Source organism: Dermacentor variabilis, chromosome 8 (genome assembly GCF_050947875.1).
Source record: "Dermacentor variabilis isolate Ectoservices chromosome 8, ASM5094787v1, whole genome shotgun sequence".
In the NCBI taxonomy this organism is placed as follows: domain Eukaryota; kingdom Metazoa; phylum Arthropoda; class Arachnida; order Ixodida; family Ixodidae; genus Dermacentor; species Dermacentor variabilis.
Window position 1 is genome coordinate 324,529 of NC_134575.1, and position 21,995 is coordinate 346,523.

The 21,995-nt window shown below is 41.2% G+C and overlaps 1 protein-coding gene across 11 annotated transcripts in view; it reads right to left on the reverse strand.

Annotated features, from left to right (window-relative positions):
• Nucleotides 1-21,995, reverse strand: part of LOC142589514 (sodium-independent sulfate anion transporter-like) — a 562,847-nt gene that overhangs the window by 205,522 nt on the left and 335,330 nt on the right. For 9 of the 11 annotated variants that reach the window (XR_012829867.1, XR_012829865.1, XR_012829863.1 and 6 more), the window contains exon 2: nt 8,087-8,346. Coding sequence is in view for 3 of the 11 variants with exons in the window: in XM_075700919.1 (XP_075557034.1) it covers nt 8,087-8,346 (260 nt within the window). In the remaining 8 variants the exon portion in view is untranslated. Of the gene's footprint in view, nt 1-8,086; nt 8,347-19,163; nt 19,282-21,047; nt 21,419-21,995 lie in introns of those variants that run through there. The other 2 variants (XR_012829868.1, XR_012829869.1) reach the window with 2 other exon arrangements.

Consider the following 21,995-nt stretch of genomic DNA (forward strand, 5'->3'; position numbering starts at 1 on the left):
CTAAAAGGATTTTATGTCCCTATGTAACACCCATGATACAAAAAACACTGTTAACAGAGAGCTACCAGTTATTTCTGACCAGCTAGGTTTATCATGTACCAAATACATAGGCATTTTTGTATTCTGTCTCCCTCGAAGTAAGGCTATTATGACTAGGAAGGAATCAAACTACCTTGTGATAAGCAGCAGAACATAAGCACCAGCTGAACAAGCACCATTATGTTCAAAGCATGAACACCCTTTCTCGGAAGGACAGACCAAACTGGACAGAGCAATCAAAAAAAGAAAAATGCCCAAAGTTTTACAGGCACAAACCACAATCTGATTACGAGGCACACTCTGTAGTGAGAGACTCTGGATTATTTTGACCACCTGCAGTTCTTTGAACATGCTTGAATAGACAACTTTTTGCTGGCTGCTGTGTGGCCTAGTAAACAACTTCGATAACTAGGTATGTGCCACTGGGTATGTGCCAATTTTTCGCCTAAGCCCCTGAACAGATGTGCCGCTGTGACACAGGGGGTATAAAGCCTTAAATTTATTTAGGCATACGTCGTACTTCTCTGTGCAAACAGCTCTCTCATCAACAATCTTTCCTCGACACTCATCATACATTATCACCTTACTCGTGACTCAGACACCTAAACGGCTACAGGTGACAAGGCTGTGCTTATGTCATCCACTACTGTTATTGTCTCACTAACACAAACAAGCTTCAGTTCATTTAGATTCTAACATTGCGTTGAATCTGCATGCTGTTGAGTGCTTCTTTAATTTTTATAATTACGGTGAAAGCCTTAGACGGCTCATGGGATGAAAAATCCAATGTCCGGCATTATAGAACCAAAATTCAATGACACTAAAATTGACGAAGCCACCCATGAGCACTGGTGAGAGTTGAACCCACGACTTTTGGTCTTAATTAAGGCAAAGTTAATTAAGGCACTCAATCTCACAACCTTTGGTGGGACCAAAACTCAATGGCACAATTGATGGTGCCACCATTGATGATGGCACCATCAATTTTGGCAGTGGTCGCACCCACAAACACTGGCGGGAGTCAAACCCACAACCTCTGATGTTAATTAAGGCACAGTTAACTAAGATATAGTTAATTAAGCCACTAGAACCCACAAACTTTGGGAGTTGAACCCAAGACCATTGGCGTGCATCGAACCCACAACCTTTGGTGTTAATTCAATGTTAATTATGGCACTCGGACCCTCGACCTTTGGTAGAACCAAAATCGATGGTCGAACACATAACCTTCGGTGTTAATTAGGGTGAGGTTAATTAAGCTACAGTTAATTAAGGCACTCGAACCCACAACCATTGACGGGCATCTAACCCACAAGCTTTGGTATTTATTAAGGTGAAGTTAATTAAGATGCAGTTAATTTGGGTATTAAGGCACTGGAACCGATGACCTTTGGTCGGAGAAATTCAATGGCACCAGAATTGACGATGCCACCATACAGGATCGAACGCACAATCATTGGTGGAAGTCGAACCAATGACCTTTCATGTTAAAAGAGTTTAATGTTGGGCTAGTTGGTAATTTGACATGAGAACCATCTTGAATAAGTGCGCAACGAGACAGCATAACTGAAAGGAAGACGAACACAGGCACAAACTAACAACCAATTTTATTTAAGCCAGACCCACAGGTATATACATCTACAAGCTGTGCAGATGAACCATTACAAGAAAAAAAAAAGAAAAAAGAAGAAGCCAGTTCCATGCAGCGAAAGCTGTCAGAACAGCAAAGCTGGAGGTCACTTTCGAATGTTTGAACTCACATTTAGCGCAATTTTCATGAAAGTCCTTTGTGTCGTTGTCATTTTGCTAGATTCGAGCTTCGGTTCTGGATTGCGCACACCCTTCAGTTGTGTGAGGTTGTGATCAAGCCACAGACTATCACACACCTTGCAGCTGTGGCCACACTCACGGTCGAGGAATTCTTTCTTGAACTGTCCATCGGCATCCTCCGTGGGAGGAACCTCTCTGCATTGACATCACTGCTCGTTGGCGAAACGTCGACGTCGCTGGAACATCGATGACGATTTCGAGGGTTTAAACCTCACCACAACCTTTGCCAAGTATGTGGAGGCCGACGACAATGTTGCGATCTGCGATGAGGTGTCGCTGGATGTCGCCATCGAGGAGGCTTTGCCTAGTGCCGACACAGCTCTGACATCGGACGAGGACAACGACGGCACCACAGATGCCGTGCCTATCGCCACAGATGGCGTGCTACCGAAATAAGTAGCATTTTTATAGGCATAATTTATGTTCAGATTTTACTACGCTTTTTCGCGGTCCCGAGAAAGTCGTATAATCGGGGTTCCACTGTACTAGGTGGGCAATATTTGCCAATGTTGAAACAATATATATAGTAAGCAAACTGCATTACCTATCATGATTAACACCTCAAAACCAAATAATGATTTAAACACTGTGTACAGTACCGATATTGCGCATAATCCTCACAAATGACAAGCACAGCTTTCTTTAAAACTAAATTGCAGTAACTCTCTGTTAGATGCCTAATCCCACTCTCCCAATGATGGAGCTAAGTACTGTAATTGCATACACATAAAGCAATTTTGTGCAGTGGTGGCACTAGCCCAATTGCAGCATTCAGAATTCAGCACTCACACACAGTGGAGCGAAAACATTATCTGTGAGTTAGAACCAACCAATGGCAAGCTGAACCGGGCCCATCCTTGTTATGGCGGGAGCTTGCCACACCAATACAAGGCCAGAATCACGCACTGACAGTTTTTTTTCTTTCTTTATTTAAGCTAGAATTTGAAATCGGGTAGGTAATTGCACTAAAGAACGAAACACAGTGTGAGGGACAGGGCAAGTGATGTGCTGCTCAATGATCATTTTTTCTCACTGCAATCCTCCAGGAGACCTTGATATGCCATAACAGGGCCATTTTCGGGGCTCAAGAGGACGCTTTAGCTCAGAACCAATTCCCATTTACCTACTTCAATACATGTAAAATGATGAAATGCTCTCATAACATAATAATTCAACTGATATAAAAAAATTTTCTTGCATTTATGGAGACATCCAGATTCTACGGACTGAGAATATTAAACTAGGGCCTCAAATGCTTTGCAAAAGTTGAGAAAAATTTTAGTAAGTTTTCAGGTAAGTAATCATAGTAAGTTTTCAGACAAGTTTACAAGCACAAGACTACACCAAGAAGAGGTATTATAGTTCCATCAACTGCATCTGTTAGCGCTTGAAGCAAATGAATGTGATGTGTTAGTATACACAGCTTATATGAAATTGCTACAATGTTTACGAGGGTTTAGCGAAAGTCCCACTGGCTAATTTTGGTATGTTTCTATGCTACATCAATTTTCTTCATTTTAGATGTATGAATAAGGTACAATTTACAGAATTGTGATATTGCTACGGAAGAGTATTTGCGACCACGAAGAAGCGAGCAGTGTGAAGGCGATGACGACGATTAGAGGCTAGCGCGGGCTGTTGCCTCTTGGCCAAGTGCACGCGGCATATTTTTTCGTAAATATACTTGTATATAGCTTTTCATCTGCATCTTCCTACGTAATATATCTGGTGGAGGTGGACGTTCCCTGTACCTCGTCACGGAGCTTCGCAGTGGATGGTACGTCGAGCCTTCCTTCATGGCTCCTGGCGACGACAACTCGACTCCGCCGCCTCCGACACCTGCTGCCACTTCCGACGACCTACATCACTCTCCCCACTCCCCGTGATCCTGGCGTATTCTCGGGCAAAGATGGGGAAGACGTCGATGACTGGATCAACCTGTACGAACACGTCAGCCGCAATAACTGGTGGGGCCCTACTATCATGCTCGTAAACGTAGCCTTTTACCTCGGTGGCACACCTCGAATTTGGTTTTGGACGCACGAAGGTGAGCTCACCAGTTGGGATTCACTTAAGCAAAAGGTTCGAGACTTGTTCGGCAACCCCTACGGTCACCAACTTGCCGCGCAGAAGGTGCTTTCCGGCCGTGTGCAGACGTCAACAGAGCCCTATGTCACGTACATTCAGGACGTCTTGGCTCTGTGCCGCAAAGTTGACGCACACATGACTGAGTCAGACAAGGTTTCCCACATCCTCAAAGGCATTGCCGATGACGCCTTCAACTTGCTCGTTTGCAACAATGTGGCGATGGTGGATGCAGTTATAAAAGAGTGCCGCCGCCTGGAACTTGCTAAAAGCCGACGTATTGACCAGCAGTTTGCCCGGCATTGACCAGCAGTTGATTTTTAACGCTGAGCTAGAGAGTCAAGCAATTGGCACGTTAGTTTTCTTATAGGTTACAACTTGCAACTATTCTTTTAAAAAATTAATGCTTAGATCAGTAGATTTAAACTTTTTACTTCAAAGGCCCCTCACCAGGTCTGGTCATTTTGTGCTGACAAGTGTAGTACATACAATGCGCGCTAATGATCGTATCTGATAAGTACTACATCGCTGCGTGCCACAGAAAGAGCTGAAATTTTAAACTAATGATGTTTGCCCTTCTCCTCACGGGTGCCCCACCCCCAACCGGAGAGTCGACACCAATCGTGCAAGTGCGCTAGGTACATCGCTGAGCTGTGACATCACTTCCAGTGTCCCATGACTTTAATAAAACCTACAAACTGACTGTCTGCATGTCCTTGTTTTACTTGGTAATGTAGCAAGAGAGATGTACTTCCGTTTCCTCTGATTGTTCCTATGTCATGTAGTCATGCGCGCAGAGAGCGAAACTGCCATTTTCTACCATGTTCCAGCGTGCGATCATGCACTGTGATCAGCTTGGGTTTGCCTCAATGTTCGTGTAGCACTGACTTATACCGCTAGAAAGGCGTTCTCGTGCACAGTGAACAGAACTTGGGCTGTGCAAAACAAGACAAATGAAACAGCTCACGTGGAAGATCTTCAGCAGAAGTACGCCGTGCAGCAAAAAAGCACGAGAAAAGAAAAGAAGGCCGGGCCCATGATGTATGCGTCATGTGATTCTCCAGCTCCGGTATAGGAGAATGCAGGGAAGGAATTTTGTTTGCAGAGGCTAGACGGGGCAAATGGAGAGAGTGTCTATGTTGGCAGTGACACTCGCCTTTTGAAATCATGGGTTCGCGGCACTGAAATATTTCTACCTCGGCTATTAATGAACCAATCTGAAAAATTCTTGAGGCAGAACACTCCCTAGAGGGCGGTGTCCAAGAACTTTCAGAAAACAAGCCAAATTTGCCATGTGGCTTGCCACATGGCAAATTTTGGCTTCTTATGATATGACTAATAAAAATCGGGCCCCTCGGTTAACCCCCTTTCTTCTCGTTTATTACATAACGAGGGTCTTGAATCCAGCAACATTCATGCCTTCAGGTAGCATGTGTGGGTTTATTGACCAGTTGCCTTCACCCAAAAAGATCACGTTCTCGTGACGCCTGCGGCAGAAAGGATGTTCCACATCTGCCGCCAAGGTCTGCGAGTGGTGACGCTGGCTAACACTCCTACGGTTCTACTAGAAAACATGAATGCCCAAGAAAGTGGATGGGGAAATGGCACCGTGGTAGCTCAATTGGTAGAGCATTGCACGTGAAATGCGAAGGTTGTAGGATCGTTCCCCACCTGCAGCAAGTTTCTTCATCCATGTTCATTTCTATTAATTTATCGTTTCCTTATTTCATTTATTAAGGACAAGTAATTTCCCCTATGTTGTCCTTGGTGTCAGTGTTTGTTGGTTTCTTATGATCTGCATCATGACGTGACATGTCCTTTACTTGCACTGTCTTGGAGAAAGCGGGTAACGCCTCTCCAACCTCTCCACTAGCCACCTGGCCGATGGTCCCCAAGCAGTGTTCATTGCGAGCGTTCTGTCAAAGTGCCGAGCAAGTCCAGCACTGTATTCCGGTAAACATAGGCAAGCTAGAAGTTTTGATGGATGGGCGGAGGCATAAACAAAAGCCCCTCCATACTACTGCCACTGTGTTGAAAGAGTCTTAGTGTAGATGTAAATGAGTGGCCTGAGCGGTCTGCACAGTCCAGCCATCTGGTGATGCAGAGCTTAATAAACCGAACAGCTAATATTGCTGTAGCCGAGTATAAAACATTTTAAACATCTAGAAATACATGTTCATGATTATGCTGGTGCTGAAAATTTACACCAGCAGAAAGTTGGAACACACTTGGTTGCTGCTATAATAGCTCTGCATTTGTCCCGTTGAGTTCTGCGCCACCAGGTAGCTGTAACCTGCAAGCCACTCACGTTTGTGCCTCCGTCCATTTGGAAAAATGACCAGTCTGCCTGCGTTTGCCACAATATGGGACATGCTAAAACTCTCTATTGTGGTAGTAATCTTCTGGCGTGAAGTGAAGGCTGCAAACGCATAGATCTTGGCGCTGGACGGATACGGACAGCCTGATGCGCTGCATCCACTCCGCTCGTCTTTTGTCACACAGGGACACGATGTCGCAGCTTGACATGTCGCCAGATGCTACGTTTGCAGCCCACAGTGCAACAAGGGTGATTCATGGTCCTCGCAAAAAGAAACCTCGAAACCAATTTTGACTGCGTAGCTCGCATGAACAAGATGCATGTTGTAACACAAGCAGAATACACTTGCTGTGCATCAGAAGTGCTTAAGTGTAGTGATAAATTGTCATTGTGTATTCTCTTTCTGTTACTTCTTTTTATATAAACAATTTAACCAACATTTGAACTGCCTATTACAAACAACATCTGACCTCCATAACGTCGAAAAAATTATTGATGACACTACCTGGGTAGCCATTGAACTACGTAGATTGTAACAAGTGGTTGAAAACTCAGGGGAGCAGTGCCACTGCCTTCGCTAGTGATGCAAATTTTTAAAGCCTTATAATAAATGACACACTTTATACGAAGCACTTAAACGTGTCTCAGTACATTTGTACAAAATTGTCGAAATCATTTCAGGTTCCTTATAAATATATTGATTCCCTCCCACACTTAGTTTTTCCACCTCTCATGCCGTTCTCCTCACATTAGACATTACTATAGAAGATTTCAAGAAGTGCCATGCTGGACTCTGGACATTAATGTAATTCTCTACACGTAATAACCATTACACACCATTAAAGGTGATTTTAAGCAACAAAATTGTTGTACAGACACATTCGGCTTTTTACTTGTGCACCAATCTAGTTGCACATAAAAGTGAGAAAACGTCTCTTAGCTCTAGCTGGTAACACCCATTGGTCAAAATTAAGGTTGTCTGTATTCAGTATTTAACCACTAGTGCAGCCATTAATCACAGCAATATTTCATTATTCATTGCTGGGCAGATTGGAGTACACAATGCAGAACATAAATGAGAAGTGCGCACTCAATAAGTCTTTCACAGTCAATTTTATATGCATTGTGCTATAAACATATTCACTGTGGTATGGGTAATCTGTAAATTTAGGCAGTTATTTCTTTTAAACAGGTGTGAAAATGCAAATCTTTCCTGTAGTGCAGAAGCGATATCCTTGCAAAAAATCAATGCACAAAAAGCACTTTTGTTGCTTCTGATTGCACATATTGTGGCACCATCTCTTTGGAGCAAGAGAAGGATTAAAGGTGCATGATTCACTGAATGGTCAGGCCGCAAAGGTGTCAAGAGGCCAAAAGCACTGCCACAGTGAAAGCATTTATAAAAAAAGATGTGTAGAAACTTTAAGCTGAAAGTCTAAATAGGCTAATGTTATACTGTTCTGAACTATACTGTTGCCACAGTGTTGTTTCGTCTAGCTGAAGCAGTGTTTTTTGTGTGTTGCACGGCTGCATTTGCTGAACAAGCAGAGGCATTACAGTGAGATGCACAGCTGTGTGCAATGCCAAGTGCACCCACACACAACATAAGGCACATTCTTTGCGCTGCTGACCAACCACAGGTGTACAACCTGCCATGACGGCAAATGTTGGCATGCAACCTTCTCTACTCAACACCCCTTCTCACCCGCAACTTCTCTCCACAGCCCAACCACAGAAGCATCAAAGCCTAACTGCCTGCCTTCAAAGGAAGGTTCACTTTAGTACATGTGATTATGCAAACTGTAAAGAACCGACCTGCGGAGGCAGGCCGGCAAGAACAGCCAATGCCAGGCCCTGTGGGATGACCGTCAGAGCGACGGTCATCCCGGCCACAAAGTCGCCGTGCAGGTCCAGCAGGGAGTAGTGTGGCAGCCACTTGACGATGGGAATCCGGTTCTTCCAGCGCTGTGGTGAACAGCACTGGTTACGGGCTCCATGACACAGTCGTTTGAAGCCACTTAGAGGTTGCTCTGGTGCATTGTCAGGCTCTCCGGAGTCATCGTTGAGGCAGTCACCTGCAGAGATGGCAGGAAGAAACACATTGCAATCCCTTGTTGCCCAAGTGACTGCATTCAGTAAGGAACCTAGTAGTAAAAGAAAACGTCTAGTAGACAATGACATAAGGGAGCTTGTGAAGAAATTTCCCTTTTCGTTGTCACCTTAAGATGACGTCACAGCTCTGAACCATCAGAATGCACATATAGAATTCATCTGAACTACTTTGATTAGCTAAGTACAGGAGAGGGGCTAGTAAGCACTCAAATCAGAGACATCAAGTGACACTACTCCTCCATTTCTTGATGTTCATAAAATTAGACATTCAAACCTAACAGGACTACTAAGCTCAACTACTTAAGTAGTCAATGCTCACGGAACCAAATCCTAGCTTCAGTCCATGTAACTTCATTTTCTGCAGATAAATTATGCTTGCCACTCAGTGTCAATAAGCATGGCATTAGAAATGCACAATTTTGTAACTCAATACTGATTGATACTTAGTGCATTTTATGTAAATGTGCTTCAATGTAGACTGTCATTGACATAAAAAGCAGCCCAACAAGGATCCTTGTAGCTTAGCTTTGTAGAAAACATTTATTAAGGGAAAGCTTTAGCTTGGGAGCTCCCAATTAAATACAAAGGGAATGGAGAATAGGCAACTACTGTACTCATTTTGATAAGGTTTATTGCATTTAAAAGGAAAAGTTAGAATTTAGTTACTCAGGGAAACTGATTTTTCACTTAGGGCCTTCATTTCTTTTACAAGAATTGTTGAAAATCACAAAATTTTACAAATCGCAAGCATCAAGTTTGCAACTTAACTCAGCAATAAAAAAATGACATTGCAATCTACAAAATGCACCTAATAATATACCTGAAGCAGACAAAATTGATGTACTACACACCACCCTTAAGTAACCACTAATTTGTGAGGACTTTCCCAAAGCGCTTGTAAACATTATAGCAATATCATGCGAGTTGGAAATTTGTCACAATTTAGTTGCTCTAAGATATGCATATTACAGAAATGCGATATGTGTTTCTGGAGCAGAGTTCGGCATTAGTAAACTTTGTGCTTCTATTCTTTTTTTAACTTATTAATTTTACATCTACTTGAATAGGGAAATCAGAGTTGGTCTTGAGCTAAAGCTTCCTTTTAAGCAAAATCGTTAGACTACTTTGCATAATTCTTCGGTCCACACCTTCTGTGAGCACATACCCATGTGTGAGCATAACATTTTTCTTGCACGTTTATTTTTCAACATTTATTACATAGCCTGCTATAGGGGCAGAGGCTAAAAGGTTAAAATGTTTGACAAAAACCTCTGACCCTTTACAGTTTGGCACGCGGTTTAAACAAAATGAAATGCACAGTCATGCTTTCATCACATGAAAAATACAGAAAAACATAGAGCATAATCATTTTGCACTTTTAAACATATAAGAAACAGTATCAGTGTCTATGCATGTCTATATATTGTTGACATACTGCATAGAATACACACACACGCACCTATATATATATATATATATATATAGACACACACACACACACACACGAGAAGGAAGGGGGTTAACTGAGGAACCCGATTTTTATTAATCATATTATAAGAAGCCAACAAACATTGGCACCCATGAAAACATAGGATAAATTACTTGTATTTACTAACTGAATTAAAGAAGTGAGAAATTAATGGAAATGAAAGTGGGTGAAAAAACTATTTGCTGCAGGTGGGGAACGATCCCACGTCTTCACATTATGCGTGTGATGCTTTACCAATTGAACTACTGCGACGCCGTTTTCCCATCCACTTTCTTGGGTACTCATGTTTTCCTGCGAGAACCCTGGGAGTGTTAGCTAGTGCCACCACTCACAAACCTCGGCGGCTGATATAGAACATCTTTTCTGCCACAGGCGTCATGAGTCTGATCTCATTTTCATTAATTTATCATTTCTTTAATTCAATTAGCAAGTACAAGTAATTTCCCCTATGTTGTTCTTGATGTCAATGTTTGTTGGCTTCTTATGATAATATATATATATATATATATATATATATATATATATATATATATATATATATATATATATATATATATATATATATATATATATATAACACATCTGTGTTTTATTTCATGCAGACATATTCATACAACACATGATATTTGTATACACACATACACATTACACACGCTCATATATTTACACAACCCAAATATATCAAAAGTGCATAAAACCATAGCAAACATAACTGATGAGTGTATTGTAACTTAGAAATGATTACTGTATAAAATTTTTAATGTTATTTTTGAAAAATTTTATAGTGGTAGTGAAATCCAATTTTTCTTAGAATATATTTAACACATAAGGTATCTGATATGCCATTTTCTGTTGTCTGTATTAAATCCGTATTTTGGGAGAGTGTCGTTCGGGAATCACATACAATAGCTAGGAATTATTTCATCTTTTGTGTATTAATTGCAATAGCGAATACATTGTTGCACTAACAGGAAATCAAAGTCTTTGGAGGGCAAGTAAGAAATTATAGGTTGTGCGCTCGACCTATCATTTCTTAACTTGCCCTCCTAAGTCTTCATTTTCCTGTTAGCACAACAATTTATTCATTAGATCGCAACCAACTCACCTAGCAACAAGTTCTACTTAATTGCAATAGGTTGAAATAATATAACTGGTCAGCCCACAGTACACCATGTTTTAAAATAAAGCAGCCGTTCTTAATCGTACTTTACCACAGTAATTTTCAAAAGACCGTAAATTTTACTTCTGAAGTATCAAGTTTGTTGTAATTTGCTTTTGTAGTGGTACCCCAGATTAGTAAACCATATGTAAGTTTGGAATAGAAAAGGGAAAAGGGAAAGAGTTTGCTTTAGCCAAAGTGGTATAAGGTGGGTTATCCTGTACAAACATTCAGTGGTATGTGCTAGGTCTGAAATGAGGTGGTTTATATGTGTAGTCCAACTTAGTTTGTCTTGAAACCGTAAACCAGGAAATCTTTTTTGTTTTTCAACATGTTTAATTAGGCCTTCTCCAATTTTTATCATAGTGTTTCTGTACAATAGTCTGTTTGTAGGAAGAAATAGCATTTATGTGGTTTTGGAGGCATTTAATGTCAACTTGTTCCGTTCTAACCATCTGGAAAGATAAATAATATGCGAGTTGTTGTCGCATTCAAGCGTTGTAAGATTATGGGAGGAAAAAAATATATTCATGTCGTCTGCATACATGTGACTTCAGGGGTACCAGGAGTAGAAACAGGAGTAGAATTTATAAAGATGATAAATAGTAGTGGCCCAAGTACGGAGCCTTGAGGGACGCCTTGTTTTATTTTTCATTTCTCTTGAATATGCTCCATAATTCTTTACAAGTTGAGAACGATCATATAAGTAACTTCTGAGAAGCTCAAGAGCAATGCCTCGGACTCCACACCTGGATAATTTGTCTAGTAATAAATCAAATTGTATAGAATAAAAGGTTTGCCGAGGTCTAAAAACAAACCAAGTGTATATTCCCTGTTCTCCATATTTTCGACTATTTTGTTTTTGACATTTACTAGAGCCTGGTCAGTTTAATTGTGCTTTCGAAAACCATTTTGATTTTCAGCTATTAGTCTACGTTTTTCAAAGAATACCAGGAGTATTTCATAAGTAACGGCTTCAAAAATTTAAGATATTGTTGAAAGTACAGATATGGGATGATAGTTCGACAAGCAATTTACACCATCACCTTTACAAATCACAGTAACTGTCACCATTTTTAACTGGCTCGGAAAAGCACCTTTTTCCAGAGAAAGATTAACGATGTCACTAAGTACCCCACAAATTAACAGTGCAACTAAATTTATTTCAGCTGGGCATATTTCGTTGATCCTTAGCACCACATTATTCTTTAATTGCTTTATTACATTTAATATTTCTACTGGGTCCATAGGCTGCATGTAGATAGATTGAGAGATTGTATTTACATCGAGAGGGCCATCATCGCATTCTGTTTCACAAGAAGAAACACAGGAACCAGCATTAATAAAATGAGTATTCATATCATCAGCCAATCTTTCCTCACGCAAAGCTTCTCTATTTATGGTAAGCTCCTCAGGGACATTAGTATTTTCTTCCCTCAAAGTAAGCAAGTTCATCATGGCCCATATCTTATATTAGTCGTGAATTCTTTGAAATGTTTTCTCATAATATTGGTGCTTTGCTTTCTTTAGATCGAATGTTGGGGCATTTCGGTAGCTTTTATATAGCTTGAATGTATCAGGGACCTGCGTGCTTACAAAGTCATGATTTAACTTGTTCCTTACTTTGATACAATAATACAAATCTGAGGTAACTCATAGCTTCCCTTGCTTTTCTTTTATTGCTATAAGATATTTTTACCAGAAACAGAGTGTCACAGCTAGCACGAAGCAGCTTTATGAATGTACCATATGCATCATTTATATTTTCTGTGCAATAGATGTCTTGAGAATAAATTTTTTCAACTATGCAAAAAAAAACTTTTCCCTCGTTTCATCATTTATTAGTCACTCAGTTTTCAGGTTTTTAATTGTTAATTTTTTATTGGATTAAATGAAGAAAAAAATACAGGGAGGTGATCGCTTAAGTCAGAGGAAAGAATCCCAAATTATTCGTATGGGCTTACATTCGATGCACAAGTATCTACAGATGTGCTGTGCGCAGTAAGCCTAGTTGGTTTTGCTATGCAGTTTGTTGAACCGTAAGTGGAAAGAACAATTTTTATGCCCCTTGGGTGGACGATAAAATGCAATTATTAACAATTCGCTAATGCACATACTTAGACACTCAGTGTCTGTGGTCATAACCGAGATGTTTTCAGGGATCTCATGACACGAATTAACCTTGAAATAAATGGCGATCCCACCAACTTTGCTTCCCTCACGACAGAGGTATTCTGAACGGTCGCCTGAAAAGTGCGGCACATGTCCTTTATCTGTTATCCAAGTTTATGTAAAGGTTAAAATGTCAATGTCAAAGGACATGGATGAGAGAAAAACTGAAAATATCATCTGCCTTACCCTATATGTTTCTGCAATTGATGTGTATTATTGAAAAGGCTTTTTCTTGGGTGGATAAGTCGCTGTCAAATTCATTGACAGTATAATATCTGCAGCTGTCGATCAGGTCAGCCATGCTTAATATGAGTAGCACAAATGAATAAAAAAAATAGAGAAACTTCCTACAAGCCATGCATCTGCGCCAAATATGGCATATCAGCGATGTGGATAACTGGGGAATCTTCATTTTTTCGTGCAAATACCCTGCCTCCGAACGTCCATACAAATTTCCATCAATACATGTCCATAATTGTACTCAAATATTTTTTTGGTAAATAAAAATGATTTGTTGAACAGGCTACCAGGGGAGCCAAATCATGTTTTTTTTTTTCCTTTTTAGTCTTATGACAACCAAGAAAACAGTTCAAAATCAACATGATATATCATAGCTGTAAATGAACAAGCAAAACACTATGAACATTACAAATGTGAATTTGATAGACTTGCTTATAAGTAAGCAATGTACTTTCTACAATTTCTACAGCAATGCCTGCAAAAGCACAAGTACTGTTTCACAATAAAACAAGCAGTCAGTCATGCAACCTTGAAGTAGACGGAAATACTACACCTAACGAATCAAGTTTTGTAACAATGACAACAATGCCTTCATTTTCCATTATAATCGTAAGGGAGACTATGAACAAAAATCTCTGCAAGGAGCGGAACTCATTCTTTCCTTTCTGAATTCTAAATGAAAAGATGGAACATAATCAGATTTCTTTTCCTTGTAAACAGTATGTGCATGTCGATACAGCAGCCATTATGAGAAACTCCTCCACTGCAACACAACAATATGAATGAAAACATTTTTAGCCATTCTATGTTACAGAACCGCAAAACACCTGGCTGTATGGTTTTCATCCGGCTCAATACAGGAAGTTCTAGAGAATGCATTGTAGTATTATCCATGCAGCTGCCACAACAAGGCAAGAAGTCTCTAATACAGGAAAAAGGGCAATGACCTTTCTTTTCCCATACCACTTCCTGCGATGTCACACATGGGAGCATCGCTCACACTCCAGGATCAAAGACGCACTGCTGTCAGGCATCACACGGAGCAAGCCAACTTTACGAGACAAAGCCGGCAAGTTCGACTGGTCAGGAATGAATTCAGGAAAGACAACAGCCACTTGTGCTATCAGGAAGCAGATGATAAAATGCAGGGCGATAGGAACAACGCTTCTCTGGGCAACCTTCCAACCTGGCCGAGATAACCTATCCATGCAGTAAAGGTGCAGTATTGGCATTGTGGAATCTTACAGTGCTGAGATAAGCACTCAGACAATACAAAAAAGACAAAGGCTGCTGTGGTACATGGTCCTCTTACTGTACACAATGTGGAAGAAAGTGGGAATAAGCATGTTCCAACGATACGGATTGCTTTGCTTTGGTTAACTGTATTCACTTTCCTCTTTGCTGCGGCAATGGCCTCTAAGAAAATGTGTGAGCCATGAGGCCAGATTGGCAAGGACTGTAGATATGTGTTTTAAGACAAAATTGCACATTTTTCAGACTATAGCCTGCAAGAACCAAATATGGGATTAAATTTTTAAAAATTGACCACCCTTCCACTATTCTGAAGAGGGGTACAAGCAAAGGATCCACCGCTCTTCGTTGTCATAACACCTCAGCCTTGTGCATCTCATGGCGAGGTCGGTATACATAGACGATGAGCCCTTTCTCGAGCGAGTTCCCAGCAGCGTTCATTAAATGCCGCCTTTTCTTCGGCCAAATGCACGACACGCGGCCCACTGCTGCTCCTTCAATGCAGCCCGCTCTTCAGCAAAACAAACCAAATGCGGCCTCCCCATCTGACTGCTGGACCTGAACTGGTGAGAAACTGCGGGCGCAAGGTGAGCACATCTTTCTTTTAAAAATTGTCTGCAATCCGTACGCATTTGGTAAGCAATAAATTTATTGTAGAGGAACGCAAACAGTAATTTTGAAGACTGAATTGAATACGAATCAAGTTGTGCCAAAAGCAAATCCTAATCAAATTGAATACTTTTCGAATGGTCTTCAAATAATCAACAACCGACTTTACCATTAATATACACAATGTTGAGATTCCAGTATTTGCTACATTAGCAAGTTTTCGACATTCCACTGCACATTATGAAGTATGGTTTATGAATGCCTCTAATGGAGCATTATAAACAAATAGCATGATTCTTTGAAGCATGCGTGATCATGCATCATCAGAATAAAGTTTTGAAAAGCATCCTTGTAAGCCCACTAGCACATGTGTGATAGTGTGTGAGGTGATAATGGAAATGCAAGCCGGCAGTAGTAATGGCAGAGTGAAAAAAGCCCTTATTCTCTAGTTAGGATGGTCACTGTAGAAAGTATTACTATATAATTCATCCCATAGCAGTGTAACATCGAGTGTGCCACAAGGCGCTGGTTTATCGCCTCTACTTTTCCTCATCTACATCAGTGATTTACCTGCTAGCATTAAGAATAAATTGTCTTTTCGCGGATGACTGTGTCCTATATTCCCCTATCAAACGCTCAAATGACATAACCACACTACAACAGGATCTCGATTTCATCACAGTATGGTGCGAGAAATGGTTCATGCCACTTAACCTTACTAAATGCAAAGCTGTCATTCACCCACAACCACAGCTTAACCAGTCACACCTACACAATAAATTCAGCTTCTATCAATCATGCCCCGTCTTACAAATACCTCGGCATTCACATGACATCGACAGTATCATGGGCAACTCATATTGACACCATCTGTTGTAATGCTTCACGTACCCTTGGTTATTTAAAATGTAACCTGAAAGCTGCATCACCAGAAATAAAAAAGCTAGCATATCTAACATTCGTACGTCCGCAGTTAGAATATATGTCATCTATCTGGCACCTTTCCCAATCATATCTTACCTATGACTTAGAAGCAATACAATATCGCGCTGCTCGGTTTATAACTTTCAATTACTCTCATGAAACCACCATAACTGCACTAAAACATACACTTGAACTACCATCACTTGCTTCCCGCCAGATCATCTCTCGTCTCTGCTTGCTTCACACCTTTTATTACCATCCACACTCCAGGCATTCCCTACTAAATCCACCCTTACGTACATCCTCTCACTTAAGCCAGAGTCATCTCATAGCAAACATTAACACCCGATCATCTGCCATGAACACTTCATTCTTCCCCAACACCAATAACCCATTGGAACCATCTCCCAGAAGATATCATGTCATGCACTGACTGTAGAACGTTCCGCGAAATGTTAAATAACCACATTGCTTAATCACCGATACCACCTACCCTTACTCTAACACGATGTTCCCCTTTTTTCACAATTGTTCCTGGCTTGTTTTTGTTTATTGCTGTTTCTTTACTGTACTGTACATTTGTTCTAACATTGTCACAAGGATTAAAGTCCTCCCTTATGTAATGCCTCCGGGTCTTTAGGATGAAAATAAACGAAATGTAATTAATTATATCAAACAATGTTACAATCAATCGTATTCCAAGTTAAATACAAGAAAACATTCAGTTACAGCATTGGTGAATAGTAGCAAACTATACCCATTGCCAGATGTCGGGTCTGAGCAAAACTTGAGCGCGAACAATAGCAGTTTAGTTAGAAAAGTCTGGCTTCCAGAGCGATACCACCTGTTCCATGTTAACTTCCCATTCTTTATGTCCTCTGTGGCAGGGGTGAAATTAATTCATATTGCTTCAGTTTCATGTTTGATCATTTGCAGCTGGCAATGTGAAGTATTTGAAAACTATTCTGAAAATATCTGAAGTAGCGAACAGTGACTATTTGATTGAATTGGATAATATTCGATTTGCTATTTGAAAGTTTTGAACATTTGTACACCCCTTTCACAACATGTTTTAGCACAGTAAATGATCCATGTACAGTTTGGCCTTGTTTATTTCAAGGGTGCTTACAATTTAAAGTTTATTCATGTATAGCACCACTTTTAGGTAGTCCACACAACACAAAATTTCACCTGTTGAACATGTATATTCCATGAACTATAGTTCGAGAAATATGGTACATCTTATTCACTCTCTGAATTCATAACACTACGTCTATTGCAAGCAGAGCATTTCTTGGAATGCAAGGTAGTGCAAATAAAGAAAGAATAAGTACAGGAAGCAGCTTTAGTCAACTATATTTATTAGTTGTAGGTTCATGTCAAAGTGTGTTAAACAAAGATCCCTATTATTGCACATATCCCAACATTCACCCAGTATCATGCACTTCAGATAGAACATTTACAAAAATAAAAAATAATTTATAGCACAGCAAACAAATGCTGTTATATTGACTACTGTTATTTGTGAGGCACCTATGAAAATATTCACATATTTGTACTAACATTTGCACAATTCCTCATCTTTCCAATGTCAATTTAGTATTCATGCTTGTTCCAAGCATTCCTAAAACTCAGGAATAATTTGCAGGTACTAACTTCAACTATGTCAAAGCAGACAACGCAGTAGCCTACACAATGAAATGTGAGGTTAAAGTTCTAATTATTCTTAACTACAGCACATCCAAGAAAATTGTAAGAAATAAGTTCTGTTCAAAAGTTAGTTCAAGCGAGCAGTTTCTGCTACATAACAAATCTGCCGACACAAATCTTTATAGAGTTTAGGCAGATGACAATTGCTTTTAATATTAGCCACTGCCATCAATTACTACTTGCAGCTTGCCTGTACTTTAAGAAAGCAACGAAGGACAATTTGAGGCTGAATTCTGTGAATCAGCTAGAACAGGATGCAGACACATGTGATGTGATACATGACCAGTTGGCAGACTGGATGTGATATGTTCTAGGGGCAACTCCAATGCATGTATGCATCTTAAAGCAAGGAATGAATGCACATTCAATGCCTTGGCATGCATTAATAGCTTTCGCAAAAAGATTTAAGTGCATACTTGAGAGCTGCCAGGAGAACACGAATACCATGGTACAGCTGGATGCTAATACACACACACACACACACACAAACACACACACACACACACACACACACAAAAGCATACTGAACAGTCCCAGCACTATATGTATAGAAATAGGAGGGTCAGGTTGATGGTTCTTGTAATAGCAAAGAAAGATACAGTGTAGATAAATTGGCCATCATCTTCAATGGAAAGAGTCTAATTGTTTGCTCCATGTTTTGAGAAGAGGGATTGCATTTCCTTTCATTATTTCGAAAGCTTGAACAGGCTAAAAAGAACAGTGAAAACCAGAATCTGTTGTGCAAGAGAAAGCTGCAGGTGTAACATAACAGTGGATAGCACAGGCATGCAATTAGCGCAAAATGACAATCAAGCTGAAGTCGAGATCAAGAGATGGACTTGGATAGAATACACAATGCACAGCACACATGTAACTGGTGGCTCCTTAGGGTAACAACGGAGGCTGAGGGCAGGAATCTGAATTGCAGTTGGCTGCAGAATTAGATGGAGTGATGAAATTGGAAAATGCACAACTGTAGAATAGACATTGCTGCTGACAGCACTCTGCTCTACAGTAAGCTTAATTTAGTTCACTATCATGACATCAAAAGAAAATCCAAACAGTGAGACTTTGTCAAGTAGACAGTCACGCTGCACGCACTTGCTTATCTCTATTCTCAGAAAGATAAAGTTCAGTAACAATGCACATGTCGTCACGGCAATTAGGTTGTCTGATACACATCAATGTAAAAAACAAACAACTAAGAGTAAAGGGTGTCACTGTACCTGACACTTTCTCGGTCAAACAAACCCTGACATACTGACTGTTCAACATGTTTCATCCGTTCCACGAAGTGTCGCTCCTCCCCTACGAGCTGCCACCGAAGGTAACTCAGGAGTGACGAGCAGGAAGGCCTTTGTGAGCTAGCAGACACTTATCAGCTACCTTCTCCACTTGTGCCACTATCAGTTGGCTCATGCTCGTGAAGCTACAGATGTCAGGATAGCTGCTTCCCAACAACCAGCACAAATGAGGAAAGAGAGAGAGTGAAAAAAAATTCACTAGTATGCATTTCAATGCCAGTGTGCAACTAAGTTGTATTTTTTAAGAATTCCATCTAGAGGTAATGTCTCAATTCAGAGAATTTACAGTTTCTGCAAGTGAAGACAAGATGGAGGAGGGCTAGCGATGCCTTCAACAAAACATCACCTTGACAGAGACAACAGCTGTCTTCTTTTATTTCTATATCTTTTTTGTTACAGAAGAAAGGTGTTGAATAAGAAAGATTTCTAACAGTTTGACCAGGCACAATAGACAGGTACAGTGATGTCCACTGTTAAAGAAAGCACTAAGATGTGCAGCTCGCATTGTGCTTGTGCCCCACCTGCAAGTGGCTGCAGAAGCAATGAGATGGAGCTGCCAACCACAAGTTATCTGCAAATATAGCCAGTTGTAGTCTTTCAAGAGAGGAAAATCTGGACATACTCTGCACTGAAGTGTCCCCTTAAACAGTGGACCCTTCTGTACCTCCAATGATCGTTATGTTCAATAAGAAAGCATTGAAGCACTGCAATGTGCTGCCAACTCATGAAGATGATGGGGAATTATTCGTGTTGTCTTTCATAATATATATATATATATATATATATATATATATATATATATATACACACACACACACACACACACACACACAAGGTAAAGTGATAGCTCTGTATGTTCGTGCTGAGCTGAAGTCAGCAAAATGCTCTCAAGTTCTGTACCGTAAGCTATCATTAATTAGACACGACATATAGCAATATTGGTCAGCAATGTATGACCAGATATTCCGTGGTTCCCAAGTGTTCCAGTTACTATTCTCCAATCCAGCAAACAGTGCGTAGATTTACAGAAACAGATTAACCTAGCCTAAATATTTGAACAAGAACAGCTGAACTAGTAAATCCTGTGACAGGGGGTCACCTCTAACAAAAACTCTACAGCAAAATTAAACAACGTTGGTGAAAACTTTGGAAGATGCTTAAGCTTTGCCCTTGAGAGTGAAATGCGATAGATATAAAATATCCCCGACTACTTGTCACGCTTCCCGACAACCGCAGGTTTCTTGCGTATGCGCGGAGGCGAGCGCGATGGTGTTGTTGCAAGGAACGGTGCGGGCAGTTCCCGCGTAACATAATTATGTTTTAGGTATATTCATATTAAACTCCGACGCTGTGATGTCTGTACGTTGTGTTTAGGTGGCAGCTTACGATTTTTCTGGCGTATTTTGCTTTGAGGAATTCAGTTAGCTCAGTAAAGCGCCTCTGCGCCAAGCGGAGGACCTACGTGGTTGTGGTTCGGAATGATTTTACGCCAAGCGCCGTCCCACGCCGACATCAGCCTTTTAGCGACACGCGGCCCTTAACGCTATCGCGTTAAAAATCACTGCGTTCTTGTTCTAGCAGACAAAGAGCTCGGGGGCGTAATGCCCCTAGGTGCATTGTTCTCAGGGTTGGTTCAACAAGATCGCGCATTCGTACTTTTCCACAAACCAGCAGTAGCTCTCCCTTTGTGGGCGACGAGTGTCCACCGTTCACGTCACTCTGCTAGCAACGCGATGGGCACAATCTTAACAAGGTCAGACCTTTGAAAGAAAGAAGGAAAAGAAAATGTGGTGTAAGTATACGTACGCTCAAGCAAAAGCGAGGAACTTGGACCATCACCGCCTCTTGACGGCACAATGACCATGGCAGTGTGAAGCTACGTAGTCCTTCACTCGCTGCGTGCGCGCTGCGTGGCTCATGAGTTTCGAAAGTGAAAACATACGGAGACGAGCGGTTGCAGTACCGTCACGAGGCCTCAGAAACCGCAGTGAATGTCATGAATAGGCAGACTAAAAAATCATAAAGAAAGCAAAAGCGCTTTACTGCTTCGAAAAACACATGCTAGCACAGAAACGGTGTACTTCCTATTTCGGCCCGCTTTCGAAACAGCTGTTGTGAAACGTTGCCAACTGGCGACATGTTCGCCGCCAAATCGCGAATGATTTCCCTGGTCGGTGCATGTCGTGGTGCATGTGCTACCCCAACGCCTTTGTAGAGGAGGCGTTGGCTAACCCTCCGCGTGAAAAATGTGGAGGAAGTGACGTGTAGGTTTTCCTCTTTTTACGCTTTATTTTTCTTTTGCTTTAGCGGCCATGTTTTCGGGCCACAATGGCGGCTTTGTAATGGTTGGGTGCACGTGCGCTCACGGAGCAAGGAAAACTGAGGAGGGGCCCCAACGTCACTCTTTGTGAATAAGCTTCACAAAAAGTGACATCATGGCTACTCAATTTTTTCCTTCCTCCATGCGTTCAATGTTATCGCAATCGCACAAAGAGCGACACCAGTGGCGTAGCTAGGTCGTCTGGAACCCGGGGCCCATAGGTCTTCTGTCACCCCCCCCCCCCTGGGGGTAGCCGGCGGAAAGAGGGGTGTCTTCAGACGTGTATGACACCCCCCCCCCCCCCGCTAGCCTCTTGCACCCGGGGCCCACGGCCCCCCCTGTTGCTACGCCACTGAGCGACACTGATATCAGCTAGCGATAGTTTCGAGGGACGGAGGAACGGACTCGCGGACAACCTTCCGAAGGCAAAGCTG